General features: G+C 42.1%; 1 protein-coding gene and 1 long non-coding RNA gene across 26 annotated transcripts in view; one reads left to right on the top strand and one right to left on the bottom strand.

The window, feature by feature from the left end:
- The window catches only part of R3HDM2 (R3H domain containing 2), a 180,243-nt gene that overhangs the window by 124,821 nt on the left and 32,438 nt on the right, over positions 1–22,984 (top strand). For 5 of the 25 annotated variants that reach the window (XM_031651049.1, XM_031651057.1, XM_031651058.1 and 2 more), the window contains 11 exons: positions 1,840–1,863; positions 4,307–4,348; positions 7,577–7,663; positions 8,287–8,413; positions 9,922–10,000; positions 10,699–10,758; positions 11,531–11,671; positions 12,565–12,673; positions 15,412–15,507; positions 19,026–19,057; positions 19,156–19,209. In XM_031651049.1, the coding sequence (XP_031506909.1) occupies positions 1,840–1,863; positions 4,307–4,348; positions 7,577–7,663; positions 8,287–8,413; positions 9,922–10,000; positions 10,699–10,758; positions 11,531–11,671; positions 12,565–12,673; positions 15,412–15,507; positions 19,026–19,057; positions 19,156–19,209 (851 nt within the window). The remainder of the gene's footprint in view (positions 1–1,839; positions 1,864–4,306; positions 4,349–7,576; positions 7,664–8,286; positions 8,414–9,921; positions 10,001–10,698; positions 10,759–11,530; positions 11,672–12,564; positions 12,674–15,411; positions 15,508–19,025; positions 19,058–19,155; positions 19,210–22,984) is intronic. The other 20 variants (XM_031651063.1, XM_031651070.1, XM_031651064.1 and 17 more) reach the window with 8 other exon arrangements.
- Positions 7,499–8,302, bottom strand: LOC103875784. The gene is made up of 2 exons (XR_634743.1): positions 8,211–8,302; positions 7,499–7,880 (listed from the first exon to the last, which is right to left on the bottom strand). It is a non-coding gene; the product is annotated as an uncharacterized LOC103875784 (long non-coding RNA).

The following is a 22,984-nucleotide window of genomic DNA, read 5'->3' as shown; positions in this document are numbered from 1 at the left end:
ATGGCGAAACCCCATCTCTACTAAAAATGCAAAAATTAGCTGGGCCTAGTGGCGCATGCCTGTAATCCCAGCTACTCAGGAAGCTGAGGCAGCAGAATCACTTGAACCCCTGGGAGGTGGAGGTTGCAGTGGCCTAAAATTGCACCACTGCACTCCAGCCTGGGTGACAGAGCAAGACCCCATCTCAAAAAACAAAAAAAAAAGAAAAAGCATTTCTGCTTCTCCTCTAGTCTTCCCTGGTTTTACACCCTGGAAGTCTCCCCAAGAACCTAAGTGGTCCTTTCAAAGAAGTCCCTGTTATGAATTGGAGCTGAAAAGCTTGGGGAAAAGGGACGTTCATGATATATAATGTATGAGATATATCCTTGGGATCAGCAAGTGAAACTCAGACTTTTGCATGGAAACAATGCTATAAATTGCAGGTTCGGAGATTCTGTTTAGAATGGGCAAGTCCTCAACACATACTGAACTTAGGTCCTGTGTCCTTTTTTTTTTTTTGAGATGGAGTCTCGCTCTGTCACCCAGGCTGGAGCACAGTGGCGTGATCTTGGCTCACTGCAACATCTGCCTCCCAGGTTCAAGTGATTCTCCTGCCTCAGCCTCCCAAGTAGCTGGGACTACAGGTGCGTGCCACTATGCCCGGCTAATTTTTGTATTTTTAGTAGAAATGGGGTTTCACCATGTCAGCCAGGCTGGTCTCAATATCCTGACCTCAGGTGATCCACCCACCCTCAGCCTCCTAAAGTGCTGGGATTACCCGAGCCCAGCCAGGAATGTCCTGTAGCCAACTTGGAGGCCAGGCGCGATGGCTCATGCCTGTAATCCCAGCACTTTGGGAGGCTGAGGTGAGTGGATCACAAGGTCAAGAGATCGAGACCATCCTGGCCAAGATGGTGAAATCCCGTCTCTACTAAAAATACAAAAAAATTAGCTGGGTGTGGTGATGCGTGCCTGTAGTCCCAGCTACTCAGGAGGCTGAGGCAAGAGAATCGCTTGAACCCAGGAGGTGGAGGTTGCAGTGAGCCGAGATCGCACCACTGCACTCCAGCCTGGCAACAGAGCGAGACTCCATCTCAAAAAAAAAAAAAAGCCAACTTGGTAAGGCCTCTTAGTTGGGCTTTCTGCCTTTAAACTTGTAATCCCTTTTGATAAATGTACCATATTGTTTTAGAAAGGTGGTTGTGAAATAAAGAACTGCCTGTGTTAACTGTATGTGTCTTACTGCCTTAAACATTCTATGTGTCTTACTGCCTTAAGCCAAGTCCAGTGTTTCTCAGCATGGTATATTGTGACCTAGTCTCTTGCCTGTCAGCCATCACCTCTGATATCCAGTGCATCAGCATTATCTGATTCCTTGGTCCCTGTTATAAATAGGAGCTGAAAGTTTGGGAAAAGCATGCTTTTGTACATGCTTTCTCTGCCTAGAATGCCCACCTTAATATTCTTACCCTGACCTCCTCCAATTCCCACTCCTACCAACATCTGTCTAATGCCTATTTATCCTTCAAAACTCAATCTAGATGATGTCTTTCTCTAGGAAGCCTTTGAAAACCTATTGTAGGTCTATATAGTATAATTCTTTGATCAATGTCTGTCTTCCTTACAGAACTATACGCACTACGAGGCCCAGGATTAGGTCAGTTTTGGCTCACCATTGTATCTCTAAGGCCAACACAGGCACATAGCAGGCATTCAATATCTATAAATGTATGAATCTATGGGTTGCTAGGTCTGAGTCAGATGCTTCTGCTGTGTGCTCCTGTAGCACTCCATGAGTACCTCTCTAGTACACTTAATGTACTGTATTGTAATTGTCTGTTTGTCTGTCTTCTCCAACAGGATTATGAGTTCCTTTTTGACAAGGTTTGTGCCTTTTATCTCCATATCCTCCAGTAGCTAGCATGATAACATGGTGTATATTAGGCTTTTAATATATGTTTGGCTGTTAAAACTATCCATTCTGGGAAATAAGCAGATTCATTCATATATTGTTGGTAACAGTGTAAATTGGTACAACCACTTTGAGGGGCAATTTAGGAATACTTCATAAAAAACTTTTAAATGGACTACAGATATACTATATTTACATATGTATTCAATGATATGGTCGTTGTTTATACTAACAAAAGGTCAGAAATGTCCTAAATGGTGAAACATTAGAGACTGGTAAAATAAGTTATGGTATAGCTATACAGTGGAATACTATATAGCCATTAAAAATGGGGTAGATCTTCTATAGAATGATACTCATGAAAAAAAGTTTAAAAGCAAGGTTCACAGTAGTATGTACAATGTATTTATTTTTATTTTTATTTTTTGAAACGGAGCCTTTCTCTGTCACTCAGGCTGGAGTGCAGTGGTGCAATCTCAGCTCACTGCAACTCCGCCTCCCAAGTTCAAATAATTCTCCTGCCTCAGCCTCCCAAGTAGCTGGGATTACAGGTGCCCACCACCACGCCTGGCTAATTTTGGTATTTTTTTAGTAGAGACAGGGTTTCGCCATGGTGGCCAGGCTGGCCTTGAACTCCTGACTTCAGGTGATTGCCCACCTCGGCCTCCCAAAGTGCTGGGATTACAGGCGTGAGCCACTGCCCCCAGCCAATATATTTGATTTTTTAAAAACCTGTGTGTACACATATACTAAGCTTATATATGCATAAAATATTCCTGGATATATCCAAAAGAACTTCAATACTGGTTGACCATTTAAGAGAGAACCAAGTATCTGGGGGACAATTACAATTGTCTCAGCTACAATTGTAAAAGGAGACTTACTGTTCTATATATACTCCCATTGTGCCTTTTGAATGTTTGTGCCATGTGTATGTATTGCCTGTTTGAAAAAGTAGTGACAAATACTGCTTCATACTTCTGGATTATGAATCTTCCCTTACTGCAACAGATCTTACCACTGAGCCAGATCCACCATCATTTCTTTTTCTTTCCATCCGCCTTCTCAGTTCTCCATTTTGCATTGTGGCCATGTTATTTGCTAACTAGTGAAGAAGACCAAGAAAAGAGAAATCCTCACCCACCCAAGGCCATGCTGGTACTCTGTCTCTGACTTGTTTCCCCTCCCCTATCCTCCTGCCTCAGTTCCCTCTACGTCTCATTGGAGTTCCATTCCAAACATCTCAGAACTCCTAAGTGCCTCATCCCCATATATAACCCTACCCAACCTCTTCCCAAAAGCCCCCATTTTGACTTCTCAGATGTTTACAAATCTTATTAATTGGCTGTTCCTTCCTTATCCCACCTTATACCTTCATTCTTTATCTTCCTCAGTTTCTGTCCTGCCCCTTATCCACTCTCTCCCCTTTGCTCTGAAGGTCTTATCCCTGTCTTTTATGCTCCCTTCTTTGTATCCTGATACTCAGGGAGGGAGGCATTTGGGAAGAAGACTCTTCATTGCATTTTTGCAGCTATCGGAACAGATATTTTGGGTATCCCAAGTTGGAACAATGAATGTGTGTGTTGTCCTATAAAGATGTTATTATAATTGATGGTCAGGGGCCATATTTCATATCCATTATGGGTTAAATAGGCTTCTGTGAACAGGCTTGGGGGAAAAAGCACTCTTTCATGCTGTGGTAGGGACATTTCCAGAAGCATCCTAAATAGGACAGGATACCATGGTTTGTCCAAAAGTAGCTTTTGTCAGTCTATGAAATAGGCCAACAAAATCAGTGTCTTCCAACTTTTTTTTTTTTTTAATGGTTTTTGTTTTGTTTTGTTTTTGAGATAGGGTTTGGCTCTTGTCACCCAGGCTGGAGTGCAATAGCATGATCTCGGCTCACTGCAACCTCTGCTTCCCAGACTTAAGCCATCCTGCCACCTCAGACTCCCAGGTACCTGGGACTACAGGTGCATGCCACCACACATGGATAATTTTTTTCTTTTTCCTTTTCTTTTTTTCTTTCTTTTTTCTTTTCTTTTTTTGTAGAGATGGGATTTCGCCTTGTTGCCCAGGCTGGTCTCAAACTCCTGAGCTCAAGGGATCCGCCTGCCTCGGCCTCCTGAAGTGCTGGGGTTACAGGCATGAGCCACCACATCTGACCATCTTCTGATTCTCTTACTTAATGGTGAATGGTGATTTGACTGTAGATGGCCTGTAGTCCCTTTCCAGTCACAGTTGCTAGAGTTGTAGGTTGTAGGGAGAAACTCACATCAATTAGTCTTCATCATGGTTTGGCTGTTGTTGTAATGGTTTTTACAGTTAGTGCTTTTTCTTTCTAAACATGTGTTGTTTTTAACTTACATGTTGATTTTCTTCCACCTTTAATATTTTCCAATTCCCTTCTAACAGAGGCGGACATCTAACCATGGTCATGCCAGGAAAAGAGCCAAGGTGAGAGCCCTTCCTCTGTAGCTTCTTTTCTAATGTTATTAGTAATACATTTCACAAGTGGACTTGTCATGAATATCTAGTTTGTTCAGATTATGTAGGCAGAGTTTTCTCACCTGTACTCTGTACCCCAATTGTGAACCTGCATAATACACACATGTACACCTACACATACACACCTCTAATGGAAACTGTATGCATACATAGGTGTATACACATTTGATGCCTGAAAGGCTGCCCAGCTGGAGCCTTCCACAGAGCCTGAAAGAACTGGATACTAGTTGTGCTGAAATACCAGTTTCTCTGCTCACTCCTAGCTTCTCTAGGAGAATGGCTGCTTATATGAGTCTTACAAATCCTTCCTTTTTTTTTTTTCCCTTGTAAATTTTCTTTAAGATTAAATCCTGCCCACTAAGAAAAATGACTCAACATTTTTGGATATCCTAAAAATACAGGCTTTTTTTTTTTTTTCCTGCTAATGTTTTACTTTTTTTTTTTTTTTTTTTTGGAGTTTTTTGCTCTGTTGCCCAGGCTTGAGTGCAATGGCGCGATCTTGGCTCACTGCAACTTCCGCCTCCCGGGTTCAAGTGATTCTCCTGCCTCAACCTCCCAAGTAGCTGAGCTTATAGGCATGCATCAGCATGCCCGGCTAATTTTGTATTTTTAGTAGAAACGGGGTTTCACCATGTTGGTCAGGCTAGTTTGGAGCTCCTGACCTCAAGTGATCCGCCTACCTCAGCCTCCCAAAGTACTGGGATTACAGGCATGAGCCACCATGCCCAGCTTCGAACTCTCAACCTCAGGTGATCCACCCGCCTCAGCCCCACAAAGTGCTCAGATTACAGGCATGAGCCACCATGCCTGGCTATTTTTCTTTTTTTTTGAGATGGAGTCTCACTCTGTAGCTGGAGTGCAGTGGTGCGATCTCGGCTCACTACAACCTCCGCCTTCCTTGTTCAAGTGATTCTCATGCCTCAGCCTCCCAAGTAGCTGGGCTTACAGGCACACACCACTATGCCAGGCTAATTTTTGTGTTTTTAGTAGAGATGGGATTTTGCCATGTCACCCAGGCTGTTCTTGAACTCCTGGGCTGAAGCGATCCACCTGTCTTGGCCTCACAAAGTGCCAGGATTACAGGCATGAGCCACTGTACCCAGCTAACTTAATGTTTCACTTTTTAGGGGCAGGAAGAGGATTTTGCTTTTAATCATTACATGATACAATTAGCACCTCACAGATTATTTTAAGCAGAGTTATCAGGGAAGACTACATGTGTTAGTATGTGATAGGTTTCTAATTTAGCTGGGAAGCAGTAAAGTATTAAATTTTTCTTGCATTGGGAAGAATTGCCTCCAAAAGTAATAATTAAGGTTGGCTACTCTGTTCCTCCAAAAAAATAATGATAGAATTTGGAGAGTGGCTCAGCTACTGTGTGACTTGAGTTTGAAGAAGGCCAAGAACTAAAAATTGGCTCTGTGGCTTGTCTTGCGTGGCCTGATCCATAGTGATGGGCTTGATGTTAAAGTTCAAAACAGAGGTTACTTACTGCTACTTTAGTTCCTCTCAAATTTTTTGGGATAAGTAAGACAGCTATTATCTCCATTTTACAGATGAGGAAACTTGGGCTATAGGGATTGAGTGGCTTAACAAAGTGCATTCAGTAGCAAGTGGCAGAATTAGGCATGAAGTTAATTCTTCAGGCTCACAAGTTCTTTCCTCTGTACTGCACTACCTGGAGCATACCTGTCATGTTTTGTGCTTTGGTGTTTATTGTAATCCTTGGTTTTATTTTGTATTGAGTCTCAGTAAATGTTTATAGGTAGATTTCTGATGAGTCACCCTACAGTTTTTAGCTTTGGGTGGGTCACTAGGAGAGAAATGATTTGCATAGTGGATTTCTGATATTTTTGGGATTCACCAGCTAGCAGAAGTAAAGCGGGCAAATTAGGTTTTATTGCATTAAATCCCAAGTATTAATAAAGTTTTATCTATCTTTTTTTGTTTGTTTGTTTTTGGTTTTTTGAGATAGGGTCTCACTCTATTGCCCAGGTTGGAGTGCAGTGGCATGATCACAGCTCACTGCAGCCTCAACCTCCCAGGCTCAAGCAGTGCTCCCACCTCAGCCTCCCGAGTAGCTGGGACCACAGTCATGTGCCACCATAGCCAGCTAATTTTTTTTTTTTTTTTGAGACGGAGTCTTGCTCTGTCGCCCAGGCTGGAGTGCAGTGGCGCAATCTCGGCTCACTGCAACCTCCTGGGCTCACGCCATTCTCCTGCCTCAGCCTCCTGAGCAGCTGGGACTACAGGTGTCCGCCACCACACCCGGCTAATTTTTTTGTATTTTTAGTAGAGACAGGGTTTCACCGTGTTCGCCAGGATGGTCTCGATCTCCTGACCTAGTGATCCTCTCGCCTCGGCCTCCCAAAGTGCTGGGATTACAGGCATGAGCCACTGCGCCCGGCCAATTTTTAAAAAAAAGTTTTTTAGAGATAGGGTCTCACTATGTTGCCCAGACTGTGACCTCCTGGCCTCAAGTGGTCCTCCTACCTCGGCCTTCCGAAATGCCAGGTTTACAGGTGTGAGCCACCATGCTTGGCCTGTCTTTCTCTTACTCTTTTCGTAGACACTTCTTTCCATACCCTTGGCATCTCAGGTTTAGAGTCATTTAGCATTTATTGTCTACTGTATGCTAAGCACTATTTAATGATATGTATATTTACATACTATATATTATCTAATTCTCACAACAGGTTTTTAGATAATTTTAGGTATTTATCGCCATTTTCCTGAGGAAAAACAGAGACCTGGAGAGGTAAGGTAATTTGCTCAGGGTCTCATAGCTTGTAAGTACAAAACCAGGAGTTGAAGCTAGGACTTTTGGCTCTCAGCCCCATTGTGTTTCTACTATGCTATGTTGATGTGTATTTGCATAAAGTTCTGAGACTGAAATTAGAGTACGGGGCTGAAGAGAAAAGAGGGCTAAGTGAAATGGTTTCCTACCATCTGTCCACGTAGCCAGTTTGTACATGTCTACTGTTGTAAGCAAGAGAAGTATCTTTCAAGTGAATCAGGAACTGGTGAGTAGGACCCATCCCTTGTTTAATGGAAACAGCAAGTAACAGAGCCAAAGAGGACACTTTTCATTCAGCCAAAAGCTTTCTGAATATTCACCAAGGGAAGAAAGATATAAGATATATATAAAAAAACAAAACTGAAAATTGTTTTTTTCAGTCTAATTCCAAGCTAAAGTTGGTGCGCAGCCTGGCAGTGTGTGAGGAGTCCTCCACCCCATTTGCTGATGGGCCATTAGAAACCCAGGTAGGTCATTTGCAGGAGTAAGTGTGGCTTTTACGCTTGGCAGTTTTTTGGTAAAATGTAGTACAGCAATCACAGCAACATCAGACTTGAAAATCAGGGTAGAAGGTACTTCAGAACAAAGCTGTTGTACTAAAACAGGGCATGGTCTCTCCTCCCAGCTGCGGGTTCCAGTGGCAGTGGCAGTGCTGACAGATCTGTGCCAGGGAGGAGGGGAACCCTAAAAAAGAAAAAAGGAAATAACCCCAGCATAGCTGACAGCATGAAGTATAGGACTTCATATCTTGACCACCTAGGATGATGCAGACAAGAAGATCCCAGAGCTAGATCTTATTTTCTTATGTGTACCCTCCCGCTCTGGTGGTTAGAACCATTCCCATCCAACACCTATGCCAAGAACAGCCTGTGTAATTTGAGCTCTCCATAAAGTAGGCTGTGCTTGCTGGCAGAAAAAGCTGTACCTCTACCCTCTTGATAGAACAAAACTAAAACAGTTTAATTAGCAAAATAACACTAATCTGTAAGAGAGAGCTGCCACCCCAATATTTACCTTCTTTGAGATTCCAAGGGAGCTGCAAGAAAGTTAAAATCCTTTTCCCCCTTTGATTATCCTTTTTCCTCTTAAGGATATAATTCAATTGCACATCAGTTGCCCTTCTGACAAGGAGGAAGAAAAGTCCACAAAAGATGTCTCTGAAAAGGAAGACAAGGACAAAAACAAAGAAAAGATCCCAAGAAAGATGCTGTCCAGAGGTGAGGAGTTTTTCCCATCTCTTATCTGTTCTAGGGCTGTGCGCTTTACTTTTATCCTGAAGCCTGGTACCTGCTAGCCTTACTGGCCCATCAATTTGTAGTGTTCTGCTAACTTGGTTGCTTGAGGAGATGCCTAACTAGGTTACTTTCTTTGTTTCTGTAACTGAACCTGCCTTAGGAGCTCGCATGCCACAGACAGCTACTCCATATGCATTGGCATTATCCATGGGAGGACAATGTAGTCAATTCTGATTTTACTTGTGCTCTGGAATAATGGTGACATTGATCATCATTGGTAGCAAATCCTCCAGATGCCATTTATATTTTGGTTTGGGGATGGCTAGGGTGATATTTGTTTATTTATTTTTTTTTATTTATTTATTTTTTTTTTTTTTTTTTTTTTTGAGACGGAGTCTCGCTGTGCTCCCAGGCTGGAGTGCAGTGGCGTGATCTCGGCTCACTGCAAGCTCCGCCTCCCGGGTTCACGCCATTCTCCCACCTCAGCCTCCCAAGTAGCTGAGACTACAGGCGCCCGCCACCACGCCCGGCTAGTTTTTTGTATTTTTAGTAGAGACAGGGTTTCACCATGTTAGCCAGGATAGTCTCGATCTCCTGACCTCGTGATCCACTCGCCTCGGCCTCCCAAAGTGCTGGGATTACAGGCTTGAGCCACCGCGCCCGGCCTTATTTTTATTTTTTTGAGACAGAGTCTCCCTCTGTCACCCAGGCTGGAGTGCAGTGGCATGATCTTGGCTCACTGCAACCTTTGCCTCCCAAGTTCAAGCGATTTTCTTGCCTCAGCCTCCCGAGTAGCTAGGACTACAGGCACATGACACCACACCTAGCAAACTTTTGTATTTTTGTAGAGATATTTAGTTTCACTATGATGGCCAGGCTGGTCTCGAACTCCTAACCTCAGGTGATCTACCTACCTCGACCTCCCAAAGTGCTGGGATTACAAGTGTGAGCCACTGCACCTGGCCTGGTTTTTTGTTTGTTTGTTTTTTTTTTTAAATAATGCAGATTTGTCTCTAATTATTCGACTGTCTTTGCCTTTAAACTCTTGTACTGGTAGCAAAAAGACATAGTCCATAAAAATGATAATTGATTAGAAAAGGCAAACAGGATTAAAAAATAATGTTTGGGCATATTTACTGAGATTCTGGAAAATTCAGCCCTGACTGCCCTTACCTGGAATTTATTTTCCTTAATAAAACCTGCTTTGTTTTGATCAGGACATTCAGTAAATACCTATTGATGACAGATGGCTTTTCAGTGTAATATTGATGTAATACTATGGCCCAGATTGTTTCTTCTGTCATTTTGATGTGGAATTTTGGGATCTAGCACATCAAGGTCATTCTGGATTTTATGTTAAAACCCTGGAAGTTTGATTTTGCTTTCCTATTCTTGTATCTCTTGGTTAGGTTGTGGACTTCTGCTTAGGATTAGATAGCATGCAAAGCAGTTTCATTTATTTTAAATTTCTTTTGTTGTGGTGGTTCTAGACTCCAGCCAGGAATATACGGACTCCACTGGAATAGACCTACATGAATTTCTTGTAAATACACTGAAAAAGAACCCAAGGTAATAACATGATGGGTATAAGAGGAAAAGGGGTTAGAGGATAGCAAGATTCCAAGAGGCCAAATGGCTTTCCAGAATTTTTCCATTCTTAGAATCTAGGATGCTCATCTCCCTGTCCCCCCAGTATTTGTCAGGTATAGTTTTATATTCTGTGAGGGATTCAAAATACTCTCACATTGAGGTTTCTGTTTTCAGAAGAATTGGGGAAAATTCTGTGAAAGAAGAATGCAGAAACAGAGAAATATGAAGGCTTGGAAGTACAGTGATTAAAAAGCACACATTGGGAGTGATAGTAAGAGGAGCTAAAATAAAAAGCACAGAAAGAAAAAACAGTTGATTGTACATAAGCTAAATTATAATTCCTTTAAAATTCTGTATATAACAAGATGGAATATAGAATGACGATTAGATTTATAACGTGTGTTTATATGAATATGTTGCTAACAGTGAGATTTCTGATATGGTATAACAAAGTATATGATTGAAGGACCTGCAAAATGTATACTCGGGTTGTTTTTCTTTTTAAAAATATTATAAAACAGGCAAGTGAGGCTTAGCAGCGTTATGGTTCATTACTGGGTTTGGATATATACCTTTTTCAACTTCTATAATGAGCAAGTTGTGTTTTCAATCCCTGCTTTCAATGTCTATGGGAGGGCTGCTTTTTGTTTTGTTTTGTTTTAATCTTTTTTAAACAGGGACAGAATGATGCTGCTAAAATTAGAACAGGAGATTCTGGAATTTATTAACGACAACAAGTAAGTTACTTGCATGAAATACATATTTAGATGTGGGAGGGGGCACTGGAAATAAATTTAGGTACAATTTTAGGAGATGTTTCCCTTGAAGTGTGATTTTTGAAAACATACTGAAGTTTTTAAGTTATTATGTAGATTTCAGTTGAAAAATAATTTATATCTTTTCAGCAGCTCGCCCTTGTCCCAGATTTTACTATTCTTAAATGTCTTCCCTTTTCTTTATCAAACATCATCTAGGTGGGTGGGACCTAGGGCTTAATAAGTAGTCTTTTTTTTGAGACAATCTTTCTTTGTCGCCTAGGCTGGAGTGCCATGGTACAGTCTTCACTCACTGCAATTCTGCCTCCTGGGTTCAAGTGATTCTTGTACCTCAGCCATTGTGTAGCTGGGATGATAGGCACATGCCTAGTTAATTTTTGTATTTTTTGTAGAGACGAGGTTTTGCCATGTTGACCAGGCTGGTCTTGAACTCCTGAACTCAATTGATCCACCCGCCTCGGCCTCCCGAAGTGCTGGGATTATGGGCATGAGCCACTGCACCCAGCAATGAGTAGTCTTAATGAGGAAACTAGGTCATAGTAATCTGCAGAATACTGTAGATAAAGAAACTGAGAGAAACCTTGTTTGGTTCCCATTTAGTAAATATCCGTATTTCTTATGTCTGTTTCTCCTAAGAAACTTTCCACTTTAGACACTCGTAAGAAAAATTAAAATTGGTTGTTATTGCAGTTGTTTGTCTTATTTCACTTTTTTCACCCGTGTTTCCCTTCAGTAATCAGTTCAAGAAGTTCCCTCAGATGACCTCATATCACCGGATGCTATTACACCGGGTAGCTGCCTATTTTGGGATGGACCACAATGTTGATCAAACTGGGAAAGCTGTCATCATCAACAAAACTAGTAACACAAGAATGTAAGGGAGGAAACCATGGTTTGGGAAGACTTCCTTGGGATAACCTGCTGGGTTGGAAGAGGAAGGTGTAGGATCAGGATGTCTCTTGCAGATGGCTGGGCGTGGTGGCTCACGCCTGTAATCCCAGCACTTTGGGAGGCCAAGATGGGAAGACTGCTTGAAGCCAGGAGTTCGAGACCAGCCTGATCAACATAGCAAGATCCTATCTCTATTACTTTTTTTAAAAAAAGTTTTAAAATGGCCGGGCGCAGTGGCTCACACCTGTAATCCCAGCATTTTGGGAGGCCGAGGCGGGTGGATCATGAGGTCAGGAGTTCAAGACCAGCCTGGCCAAGCTGTCTTGAAGCCAGCCTCTCTACTAAAAATATAAAAATTAGCCGGGCGCAGTGGCAGGTGCCTGTAATCCCAGCTACTCGGGAGGCTGAGGCAGGAGAATTGCTTGAACGCCGGCGGCAGAGGTTGTGGTGAGCCGAGATCACACCATGCACTCCAGCTTGGGTGATAGAGTGAGACTCCATCTCAAAAAATATATATATATTTTTAAGTATTTTGCGGGGAAGGGGTTTGGGGTTGGGGTTGGTTATATAATTAATTCCTACTCTTTCTGAGGCCTTGGAGGTAGATTCTAGAGGGACTGGTGTTTCAGGAAGTCTGGCCTTAGCCTCTCTTCACTGATAGGACAGATATAACTATGGAGGAAGAGAAGTTATAGATGTATAAAGAACAGACCCTGAGGATTTCATTAAAACCTGCATGTGACTTTTTGGATTCCTTACTCCAGAAATTCCCTGAGTGTGAGTTGTGTAATTTAGGAGAGCTGTACCTAATAGGTCTGCTTCCTAACAAAAGGGTCTTTGTCCTCCTTTCCTTTCACATTTCTCTCCAAATCTCAGCCCTGAACAGAGGTTTTCAGAACATATAAAGGATGAGAAGAATACAGAATTTCAACAGAGGTTCATTCTCAAGAGAGATGATGCCAGTATGGACCGAGATGATAACCAGGTGAAGAATGGAAAGGGGTGGGCCTATACAGAGAGATTGCAGTAAGAGAAACTGGGAAGGGAGAAGAATTTTTGTGGGATGGAGAAAACTCAAAATATCTTAGTACGGAGAAATGTATTGAGCTATACTGAGTTGGCTTTGGCTTAATGTTGAGAACTGTTTATTTGTTGAACTGGATGCCACCCTCTTAGCCCTAGAGAGACATGGTGCTGAGGTTTGCTAGGTGATCTCATTTGGCCTGGAACTCCTTGGGTCTGCCACTGACTTCTAACACCACATCATTTGGAATAAAGCAAGGTTGATCCCTGCCTCAGCCTTGATCCAGCTGTTGGTTTCATTCTTTTTTTTTTTTTTTTTTCTTTAATAGTTAGGGATTTCTTTGGGAACCACAAAAAGCTACTTTGTCCCACTTCAGCTCTTATCCTAGCTTAGGGCTAGCCTTGAACTGGCAAAGTTGTGATCTAATTTACCCAATTACAAAAGTGTTTCTGATCCCTTTCTGCAAACTCCTTAATCTTTTTCCAACTCCTTCCACCAAGGTGAGTGAGTTAATTTGACATTTGATGATGGGAACCTCAGATAGATCCCCTTTGTGATCCACTGCTGTGGGAATAAGAAGGGAACAACCTGTCCCGTCCCTTTAAATGGGCCTGGCTATTGCTTTGACCTCAAGCCTATCCTTTAGATAGTAAGTGATTATTTGGGGGTTAGCTAAGAAGGTTTAGATCCAGCCTGCCTCTGCTTGGCCTCCAAAAGGGATTAGATTTGAAGACCATGGTTGAGTAGAGCCTACATGAATCTTGCTAATTAATAACTATAATAATATCTTACCTCTAGTGTCAAAATTAGTTTTCTTGGGATATTGTATGGTCTTGAGACCAGGACCTTTCCTGCTTGCTACTTGAGTATTTGAGGGAGTCCTTTTGAGAAAAGTGCCATTATCTACTGTGGACAAACACACTGGGACTGATTGAAAACAAAGAAACATACAAAAAGACAAAATTTTAAAAACGAGAAAGAGCCTTTCCATCCTGATGCCCTTCTCCATTTTCCAAAACCCTTTTTCTGTGGATCAGGAATTATTCAGGCCTAGAGGCACATTGGGGCAAAGTGGAGTCTGTCCCTATTGTGAACTTTTCATCTCTCAGCTTCAGGCTTGATCCAGTAGGGTTGTTTCTGTGTACTTTCTGTCTGTGACGTTAATAATAAGCATAATAATTGCTATCTTATTGAGTGTTTTCCCTGAACTAGGCTGTGTTCTAAACACATTGTATGCATTATCTCTTTTAATCCTCTTCACAACCCAATACGGATGGGGGTTATTATCCCCACTTTACATATAAGAAAACTGAGGCTAAGAGATGTTAAGTTACTTGCGTAAAGTTATATTGCTGGGAGGTGGCAGAGCTGAGATTCTGCCTGACCTCAAAGGCCATTATGTTCTTTCTACTTTGCCATTGGTTTACCTAGGGGCTGAGGACAATATAGCTCCTTGAGGTCCTGTGTCTTCTTGGAACTGAATTTATAAAAGGACATTTGGTAGGATTTAGGTTCTTGAAGCTAATGAGAACTAAATCTAGGCAAGGTTGATATTCTTGAAGTTATGGCTACCTTTGGAGATTGGTAAAGATCAGGAAGACCAGCCTAGAGCAGCAATCTCCTTAGTTGCTTCTTGTGAAGCTTTCAAAGCCTCTGGAGTGGAAGTCAGAATCTTTTATAATCTGGTGATATTCATTTGATGAGTTTTCTCCCTTAGAACTCCTTGCCTTCAAGAGCAGTACGGATAAGGATACTCTTATTACACCCTACCCTGGACAGTGTTGACCAGTTGCAGGCCAGGAGAGGAAAGATCATGATGAGGATTTAGATGGTAGGCTACTCAGAGGTGGTGATTTGCCCAGCCATCCCTTCTGGTTACCTCACTACATTTTCTAGAGAATGTAAGGTTCTTCTCTATCCTCCATTTTCTTCTTTTCCTTGTCGATCTCTCTATCTCTCCCCTTCCTCCACTGTACCTTACTTCTCTTCCTTTCTCTGCCCCTCTTTCTATCTGTTCTCCTTTTCTTTCTCTTTGTATTGCTCTGTTCTCTTTCTTCTTTATTTCTGTAATTTGTCTCTCCCCTTCCCCACCTCCAGTTAATATAGTTAAGATTAGGAAAAAAATGCTTAGACTTTGAGTTTAGCTTCGCCCTTGGGATTTCATTTCCAAGGCCCTCTTTGCTGAGCTGTGTGTGATTTGGGTCTTCAGGCCATGGCATTAGTGATTAATGAGGAATAATGCCAGGTGCTAGTTCTATAAACCTCCTCCTCTATGTTCAGCTCTGCTAAACACCTGTTTCTTCTCCCATTTCAGCTTCCGTCTATCCTTTGCTTTCCCTCTAAAGCAGTGTTGTCCCTTTTCCCAGGGCTATTTTCTCGATCCTTACTGACTGGAGGCTACCTGATTACTAGAGGGAAGCAACCCAGTCCTTATAAATAGTTGTTATTCTTGATACTGGGTGGGTGGGAGGGGTGGGGAGATGGAGAGTCCCCAGCCATCCAGAAAACCTGATCTCCCAAACTGCATGGTCAGATGTACCCAGTGAAACCTCTCCAGGACTGGAAATTTTATTCTTTTTTTTTTTTTCCATTTTTTTGATGGCAACTATAAACTTTCCCGGTTTCTCTTCCTTGCTGGTGTGCAGTGAGCTTGCAGTACGAGGAGAACTTAACTAGCTTAATTCTGCTCATCGATCTAGATCAGAGTTCCATTGCAGGATGGAAGGAGGAGCAAGTCAATAGAAGAGAGAGAGGAGGAATATCAAAGGGTCCGAGAGAGAATATTTGCCCGAGAGGTAAGTGTAGCATCTGAGAGTTGTCAGCCCATAGCTTTTAGCTCTTAAACGTTGGAACTGTGAATGGAATGAACCCTCCACAAATGTTTTTGGGTTTGTTTGTTTGTTTGTTTTATTTTAACCAACATCAGCCAACCCCAGATTTGATCTCTAAAACTAAATGTGGCTTATTGGGAAGCTGCAGATTTTCACTTATATTGTTTCAATACATTCTGCCATATGGTATACAAAGAGAACTAAAACTTGGAGTGGCTGAATTTGGTAAATTTGCCTAGACTGAAAATAGAAATGGTTTTGGCAGGGTCTGAATCTTGCCTCTAAAACCCTCCTCCTGCTTACCCTCTTTCACTCCCTCTATCCATTTTAGGCATCTTTGCTTCTAAGTGGAAGACATAGTGTTCACACAGGCTGTACATTCATCTTGTTTGACCAGCCTCGTTTTTAGGATATGTTGGTGATTGTTAGAGCGCAGGTCTGGCATCCATTCTCTATGAGCTCCACATTCTGCATGCACAGAGAGTACCACTATTCCCTCCAGTCTCTACCTGAAAAGGAAGTCTCTTTCTTCCTATATTTCTTACCTTGCTTCCTACAGCAGGAGTAGCTCCTAGGGCTAAAAGCCAACATGAATCAGTTTAGGCAACGTTATTCTTAAATGTGTGGGCCACATCAAATATACTTGGTACCCCTGTATCTGGTTGCCTTTGCCTATCAGATTGAAGAGAAGAATAGCAGAAATTCAGGAAACATTGTGGGTGTACAAGAGGGAAACAAATCTCCAGAAAATGTAGTATCCAGATATGAGCACCATCTCACAATCACAGGAGTAACAAAAGAGGGAAAACCAGTCTCCCTTCATTGTCAAAAGATGGTCAGGGTTTTCTTTGTTTTTTATTTTTATTTATTTATTTATTTATTTTAGATAGGGTTTTGCTTTGTCACCCAGGCTGCAGTACAGTGGCACAGTCACAGCTCACTGCAGCTTCAACCTCCTGGGCTCAAGCGATCCTCTTGCCTCAGCCTCCCGAGTAGCTGGGATTACAGGCACGCATTACCACGCCTGGCTAACTTTTTTTTTTTTTGTAGAGACGGGGTCTCACTGTGTTGCCCAGACTGGTCTCAAACTCCTGTGCTCAAGTGATCCTTTCACCTCAGCCTCCTAAAGTGCTGGGATCATAGGCATGAGCCACTGTGCCTGGCAAAAGATGGTCAGTTTTAATCAATATACTTAGATGAACACTACTCTCTTCCCATTCTCCCATTCTCCCCTTCTCACGAGGGAAATATAAATATATATAGATAGATATAGATATAGAGATATGTATCTTTTCATCATCATCATTAGTTTAGAAAAATACTGTCTCCAACTAAAAAACTGAACAACTGTACTTGCTCCATTGTCTCAGAGATCCTCACTGGGAACTGATATACAACAAACCTTCTGGCCCAAAGTCCAAGGAGAAGGAACCTTCTTACCTCCTGTTGTGTAGACTTCCATTCTGAGTCAGAAAAGTCCATCTTCCAAATTATTCAACCATAGCCCAAAGAGGGTTCTCTACCTTTACCTACAAACCAACTAGATGGAATGAGAGGAGAAATTTGTACATGGCTGTGGCCAACAGAACGGGTTGGTGGATAATAGTAGCAAGTACTGGTCGGGTGCAGTGGGTCACGCCTGTAATCCCAGCACTTTGGGAGGCCGAAGCAGACGGATCACCTGAGCTCGGGAGTTCGAGACCAACCTGACCATCATGGAGAAACCCCGTCTCTACTAAAAATACAAAATTAGCCAGGCATGGTGGCACATGCCTGTAATCCCAGCTACTCAGGGGGCTGAGGTAGGAGATTGCTCGAACCCGGGAGGCAGAGGTTGCGGTGAGCCAAGATTGTGCCATTGCACTCCAGCCTGGGCAACAAGAGCAAAACTCCGTCTCAAAAAAAAACAAAAAAAAGCAGCAAGCACTTATATAGCACTTACTATCTTTTAGGCATTGTTCTTAGTACTTGATATAGATTAACTCAGTCCTCATAGTAGGCCTATGAAGTAGTTTATATTATTTTCCCCATTTTATAAATGAGGAACTAAGGCACATAAAGGTTAAACAACCACCTAAGTTCACACTGCTAGTTAGCAAAAGAGCTAAGTATTTGAATTCAGCCTGGCTCCAGAGTCTACGCTCTTAACCCCCTAATGTAAACCACCTCTCAATAGCTTGCTCTGCTCTGGGCTCTTTAGATTAAGAAGTACCAGTGACATCGTAACCTAACTGACTATCTGTGATGTGTTCCTCTGCTTCACTTACACATGGAAAATGACTGCCCCACTATGATAGCCATTAGCAAAGCTACAGATGTTCTGAAAGCACAGACAATTTATAATAGGGTATTGGAGCTAATTATGTACAACACTGGACTGTATCTACCTACAACTATAACAAAGGCAAAGTTAGCTCTTCTCTTTTTTTAATCCTGATTTCTAGTCTTCAAGCCTCTACTAATGTATGTATTCTTCGTTAGATCCTTGTAGATTTATCACTTTGATTTCAGCACTTCTAACTCTTGTAGTGGTAGAGGCATCAGGAATCTCAGAAAGTCTAGACAAGGAACTATGGCCAAAGCCCATCATACTCCAAAGATTCCAAGTGGAGAGGAGCCTGGCTAAAGGAAGCTGATTAGGGGTGGAGTTGTGGGGTTGGGTGTGGGAGCAGGAGGCAGCCCATAAAGAAAGGAAGTGGCAAGAAGGGTGTTTGGATGGAAATGCTGCTGCTGCAGCCTTCTCTGGAGCCTGAGCTATATATTGGAAAAGCTGCCCAGCATAGGCTCTGCTCTGCATGGAGCTCACTCTGCTCAGCAGCTGGACACTCTTGGTACCTTTTCCTAAAGCTTGGGAATCCACCACAATGCTCACTTCACTCAGCTCAGTGGCTTTGTCAGGAAATGATCCCCAAAGGGAATGTTTCAGGCTTTTAATTTTCTCATTTTTTCTAGGCCCTGAAAAGTACCTCTTCCACAATATCCCACCCTCCTTGGGTCTCAGGTCAGAATGTCTTTCATTTTGGCCAATGTAGGAAACAGAAATGGAAAAGCCATTGAGGATGATTTCCAAAAACAAAGTTTCTTTCTCTTGTCTCCCTTTTCCCTTCCTTTGAACACACTCTTTAGGACCGAGGACATGAGTTGTTATTCCCAGGTTACCAATAAATTTAGAGCTAAAAAGGAAATAATAATTAGGTTAATACTTTCCTCTTCCTCCTTTTCACACTCCTGCCTTTGTCAGCCTCTTTTTTTAAAAACACCTATCCGAAGGCTAAAACCACCAAATGCTCTTTCCCATTAAAGGTGAGAAGTCAGATTGGGTATGTGGGTGTGGGTCATCCTGTCCCTGGCCCCTCTCTCCCTGTTGGTGGGGTGAGCTTTGGTTTGAGGACCTTGGGTATTCATAGCATCATGGACATCCTTTTCGGTCATGCCATGCTGTTTTCTTATAAGTTATTTTCCGTTTTCTCCCCCTCACCTAGACTGGCCAGAACGGATATCTAAATGACATCAGGTTAGTACCACTTAGCATGTTCCCTGCTTCTCATTGAGCTTTGCCAGTGAGGTTAATATAATCCTGTAATGATGCTTTTCTTTGATGTTAACCAACAGACTCTCCAAAGAAGCCTTTTCTTCTAGCTCTCACAAGAGAAGGCAGATTTTTAGGTACCTCTGTGTGATCTATATCTCTCCTTTTTATTTTTAATTTTATTTTGTTTTGCTGTAATCTTTTCAGCAGAGTGGGTTTGCTCCATGCATGGCTGCTTGTGGAATAATTAAATTTGTGGTTTTTGCAACATTGGATATTTTTCCCCATTTAAAAAAAAATGGCTCCTGGTCAATGACTTTATTTGTATTGTTGCTGATTTCATTTTGAGTCCTAAATAGGTGGTGAAGGGGACCAAATAGGTGTGTCTGGGATAGGTACAGCTTCCTCCCAGAAATTTGCTGGAATTGGGCATTTTTGAAAGATTCAAACATATTTATAGTAAGGTAAAAGAATGGGCGTCTTCTGGCTAACCTTTTCTGAATCTGTTGAAAAGATGTATAGACATTATTCCTGACCCAGCATATCTTAAAGATATCTTTAAGAAAAAATAACACACATATATATATATAGAGAGAGAGACACATATACGGACACCTCTATGTATGTAGTTTTCTCTTGAGGCAATGTAATATATAAGAAAGATGACCTCAGAAAGGACCTGGCCAGGCACGGTGGCTCAGGCCGGTAATCCCAGCACATTGGGAGGCCGAGGTGGGTAGATCACAAGGTCAGGAGTTCAAGACCAGCTTGGCCAAGATGGTGAAACCCTGTCTGTACTAAAAATACAAAAATTAGCCAGGCGTGGTGGTAGGCACCTGTAATCCCAGTTACTCAGGAGGCTGAGGCAGAGAATTGCTTGAACCTGGGAGGCAGAGGTTGCAGTGAGCCGAGATCGCGCCACTGCACTCCATCCAGCCTGAGCAACAGAGCAAGAATCCGTCTCAGAAAAAAAAAAGGGACCTGTCTGCCTTAGAATGGACTTAAAGTGTGTCCTTCATATGATCATTACTTACTCTGAATGCTGGTGCAACCTGTTGTATTAACTTCCCCAGTTCCCAATGTTCTCCATTTCCCCGCAAAGCAGGTATACTACCCTCCCTTTCATTTCAGTCTCTCAATCCTACCCCAGAGGATAATACAAGGCAGTGTAAATAGAATAGGGTCTAGTCTGTTACCAACTCATTTTAGGTATATTCTTCCCAATTTACCAATAGAAAAACTAGAAAATACTGAGAACCTGAGTATTTAACACTAGAATTCAGGTCTAACCCCCTTTCCAAAGGGTTTCTCTCTTACTGACTACTACACTTGATAAGGACTGTCTGACTAACTCAGATTTGAGATCTCACTCCTAGTACTCTAGTTGTCCTTTCTCTGTTGTCCTTTCTAAAGCTAGCCAAACCATGTGGAAATTGGGATAGTGAGATTTCCCATTCTTAGGTAGAGGATTTTCCATCTTTCTCAAGTCTTTTTTTCTTAGGCTATCCTGCCCTGCAGTTCATCTGAAAACCCCAGGCAGAGAGGGCCTTGCATTGTTGGTGGTAGTAGAGATAGATCGAGTCCCCTTCATTAAAAACAAAAAACAAAAAAATTAAGATTCCTGTTTCACAGTCTACACTTTGGGGTCATAGATCATCCCAGGATAACTACAAGAAATAGGAGTTTTAAACCAACTCCTATGTGTGAATTAATGCACAGTGCTTTACAGTCACCAGAGTATACTTTATCTGATTCAGTTCTCTCAACATCCTAATTTGGTCAGCTGGTTTACATGTAAGAAGACAAAAGCAGAGAGATTAAGTGAATAGCCCGAGTTTACATGGCTAATAGAAGCAAAAATGGAGCTGATTCGTAGTTTAGTGTCCTCTTCACTACACCACACCAGCTCTCTACAGATGTCACCCCTTCCTCTCTTAGTAGTGTTACATTTGGAGCCCTAATCCAGATTCACTGATTAGAATGATGCTCTTTTTAGTGCTGTGGACCATCACACTACATCAAACTGCAGATAATAGTTTGAAAGATCTACTGAGCAGGTGCAGCCCTTTCCTCTCCAGACTTCTTTTTTTCTTCTCTTTTTTTTTTTTTTGAGACGGAGTTTCGTTCTTGTTGCCCAGGCTGGAGTGCAAGGGCGTGATCTTGGCTCACTGCAACCTCCGTCTCCCAGGTTCAAGCAATTCTCCTGCCTCAGTCTCCTGAGTAGCTAGGATTACAGGCATGCACCACCACGCCCGGCTAATTTTGTATTTTTAGTAGAGACGGGGTTTCTCCATGTTAAGGCTGGTCTCAAACTCCTGACCTCAGGTGATCCGCCCGCCTCAGTCTCCCAAAGTCCTGGAATTACAGGCGTGAACCACCACGCCTCTCTAGACCTTTTAAGCTACTGGTTTTCAAACTGAGCTTTGATTGATGATCTAGGTCATCTAAAATGCAGCATCATGGGCACTTAAGAGAATAATTTCTTCCTCTACTTGGATACTAGTCCAAAATGCTAATGTTTAGAAGCTGATCTTCTCTAATTGCTTTACACCTTTCTGGCCCAGTTTATGTTTGTGAAACAAATACCTGTAAACCAAACTCCATCATCCACATTGACAATAACATGGCAGCTTCCCAGTTCTTTGGAAGAGTCTGCTCCATTGACAAATAAACCACAGTGAGGCCTTACTGATGTTTATTGCCACCTCTTCGACAGGCATCTTTACCCATTCCCCAGACCCAATAAGCTGAACTTTTCACCAGCACTAAATCTGCTTGTAAAAACTAATCAGCTGTGATGTTATACGAATATGAGGTGTGACTGCTCTTTATCCTTTATCTCCATCTCTCCAACATACACACAATCCAATATAGTGCTCAGAATTGAATCTGGGTAGCTTTCCCTAATTATTTTTATTTGTAGAGAGGGGAAATTGATCTTTTTCCTGCCAAGACTCAACTTAGATTCTCCAAGTCTCAGGGGAGTAGTGTGCTAACCCAGGTTAGTCAGAAGATAATCAGGCAGTCTACATTTTGAGCGTTTGGTCATCACTGTCTTGGGGAAACTGGATTAGTATAGAAGTGCTGCCATTTTGGCCCTAGCTTTTCAAGGTATTTGGTTTAAAGTTGCCTTGTTCACTGTCTACCTCTAGTAGCAAGAGAAAATAAATGGCAGGATTTCCTTTTCAGTGGAAAAGGCCTTTAGGACTTGTCTTGCAAAATTCAAGCTCTAATGTCTAATGAGCAGCCTCATCTATTGCCACTGCTGTATTCCCTTACCCCACAAACACTCATTTTTATTGAGTCCTCTTAGTATACTTGCCTTTGTCCATTGAGATGTAGCTATTGTCTCTCACTTCAGGTCTGGTTTTGTTCCTGAAGAGTACCTAACTTACACTTCTTTCTTGTTTCCCATTCTACTTTTGACATTCCAAGGAAAGGGGTAAAGCTTTGGAGAAACAAATATTTTTTAATTCGCTAACTATAGAGAGAGAAGCATTTAAGTGCTTACACACACACACACAGACACACACACACACTCACTCTTGGGGTTGCAGAGAAGAATTAGCATGTTCCTAACCCGTTGTGCCAGTGTATTCTTAGCTCATCGTGATTGGCTTCACTAAAACCTAAAAGAAGGACCCTCGCATGTATTTTGCCCATTTTTTCTACAGTGTCTTTAGAGTAGGTATTCTAATAAAGAAAGGTGTTTTCTTTAATATTAACACCCTTAAGAAAAACGCCTTTCTGTATTAAAATAACTCTGAGCCTAGTGCCTTTGGAGCCAGTGGGATTGGAATGGGATTTTCTATTTGCTTTTGGGGGGATGGTGGTAAAAAGAAGGGAGCCCAAACTACAATGATTTTTTGCTTAATTATTCCTTGGTATACCTACCAAAATCTGTAATTGTTA

This window comes from Papio anubis, chromosome 9 (assembly GCF_008728515.1).
Source record: "Papio anubis isolate 15944 chromosome 9, Panubis1.0, whole genome shotgun sequence".
NCBI classification, from domain to species: domain Eukaryota; kingdom Metazoa; phylum Chordata; class Mammalia; order Primates; family Cercopithecidae; genus Papio; species Papio anubis.
This window is presented reverse-complemented; position numbering and strand designations above follow the sequence as displayed.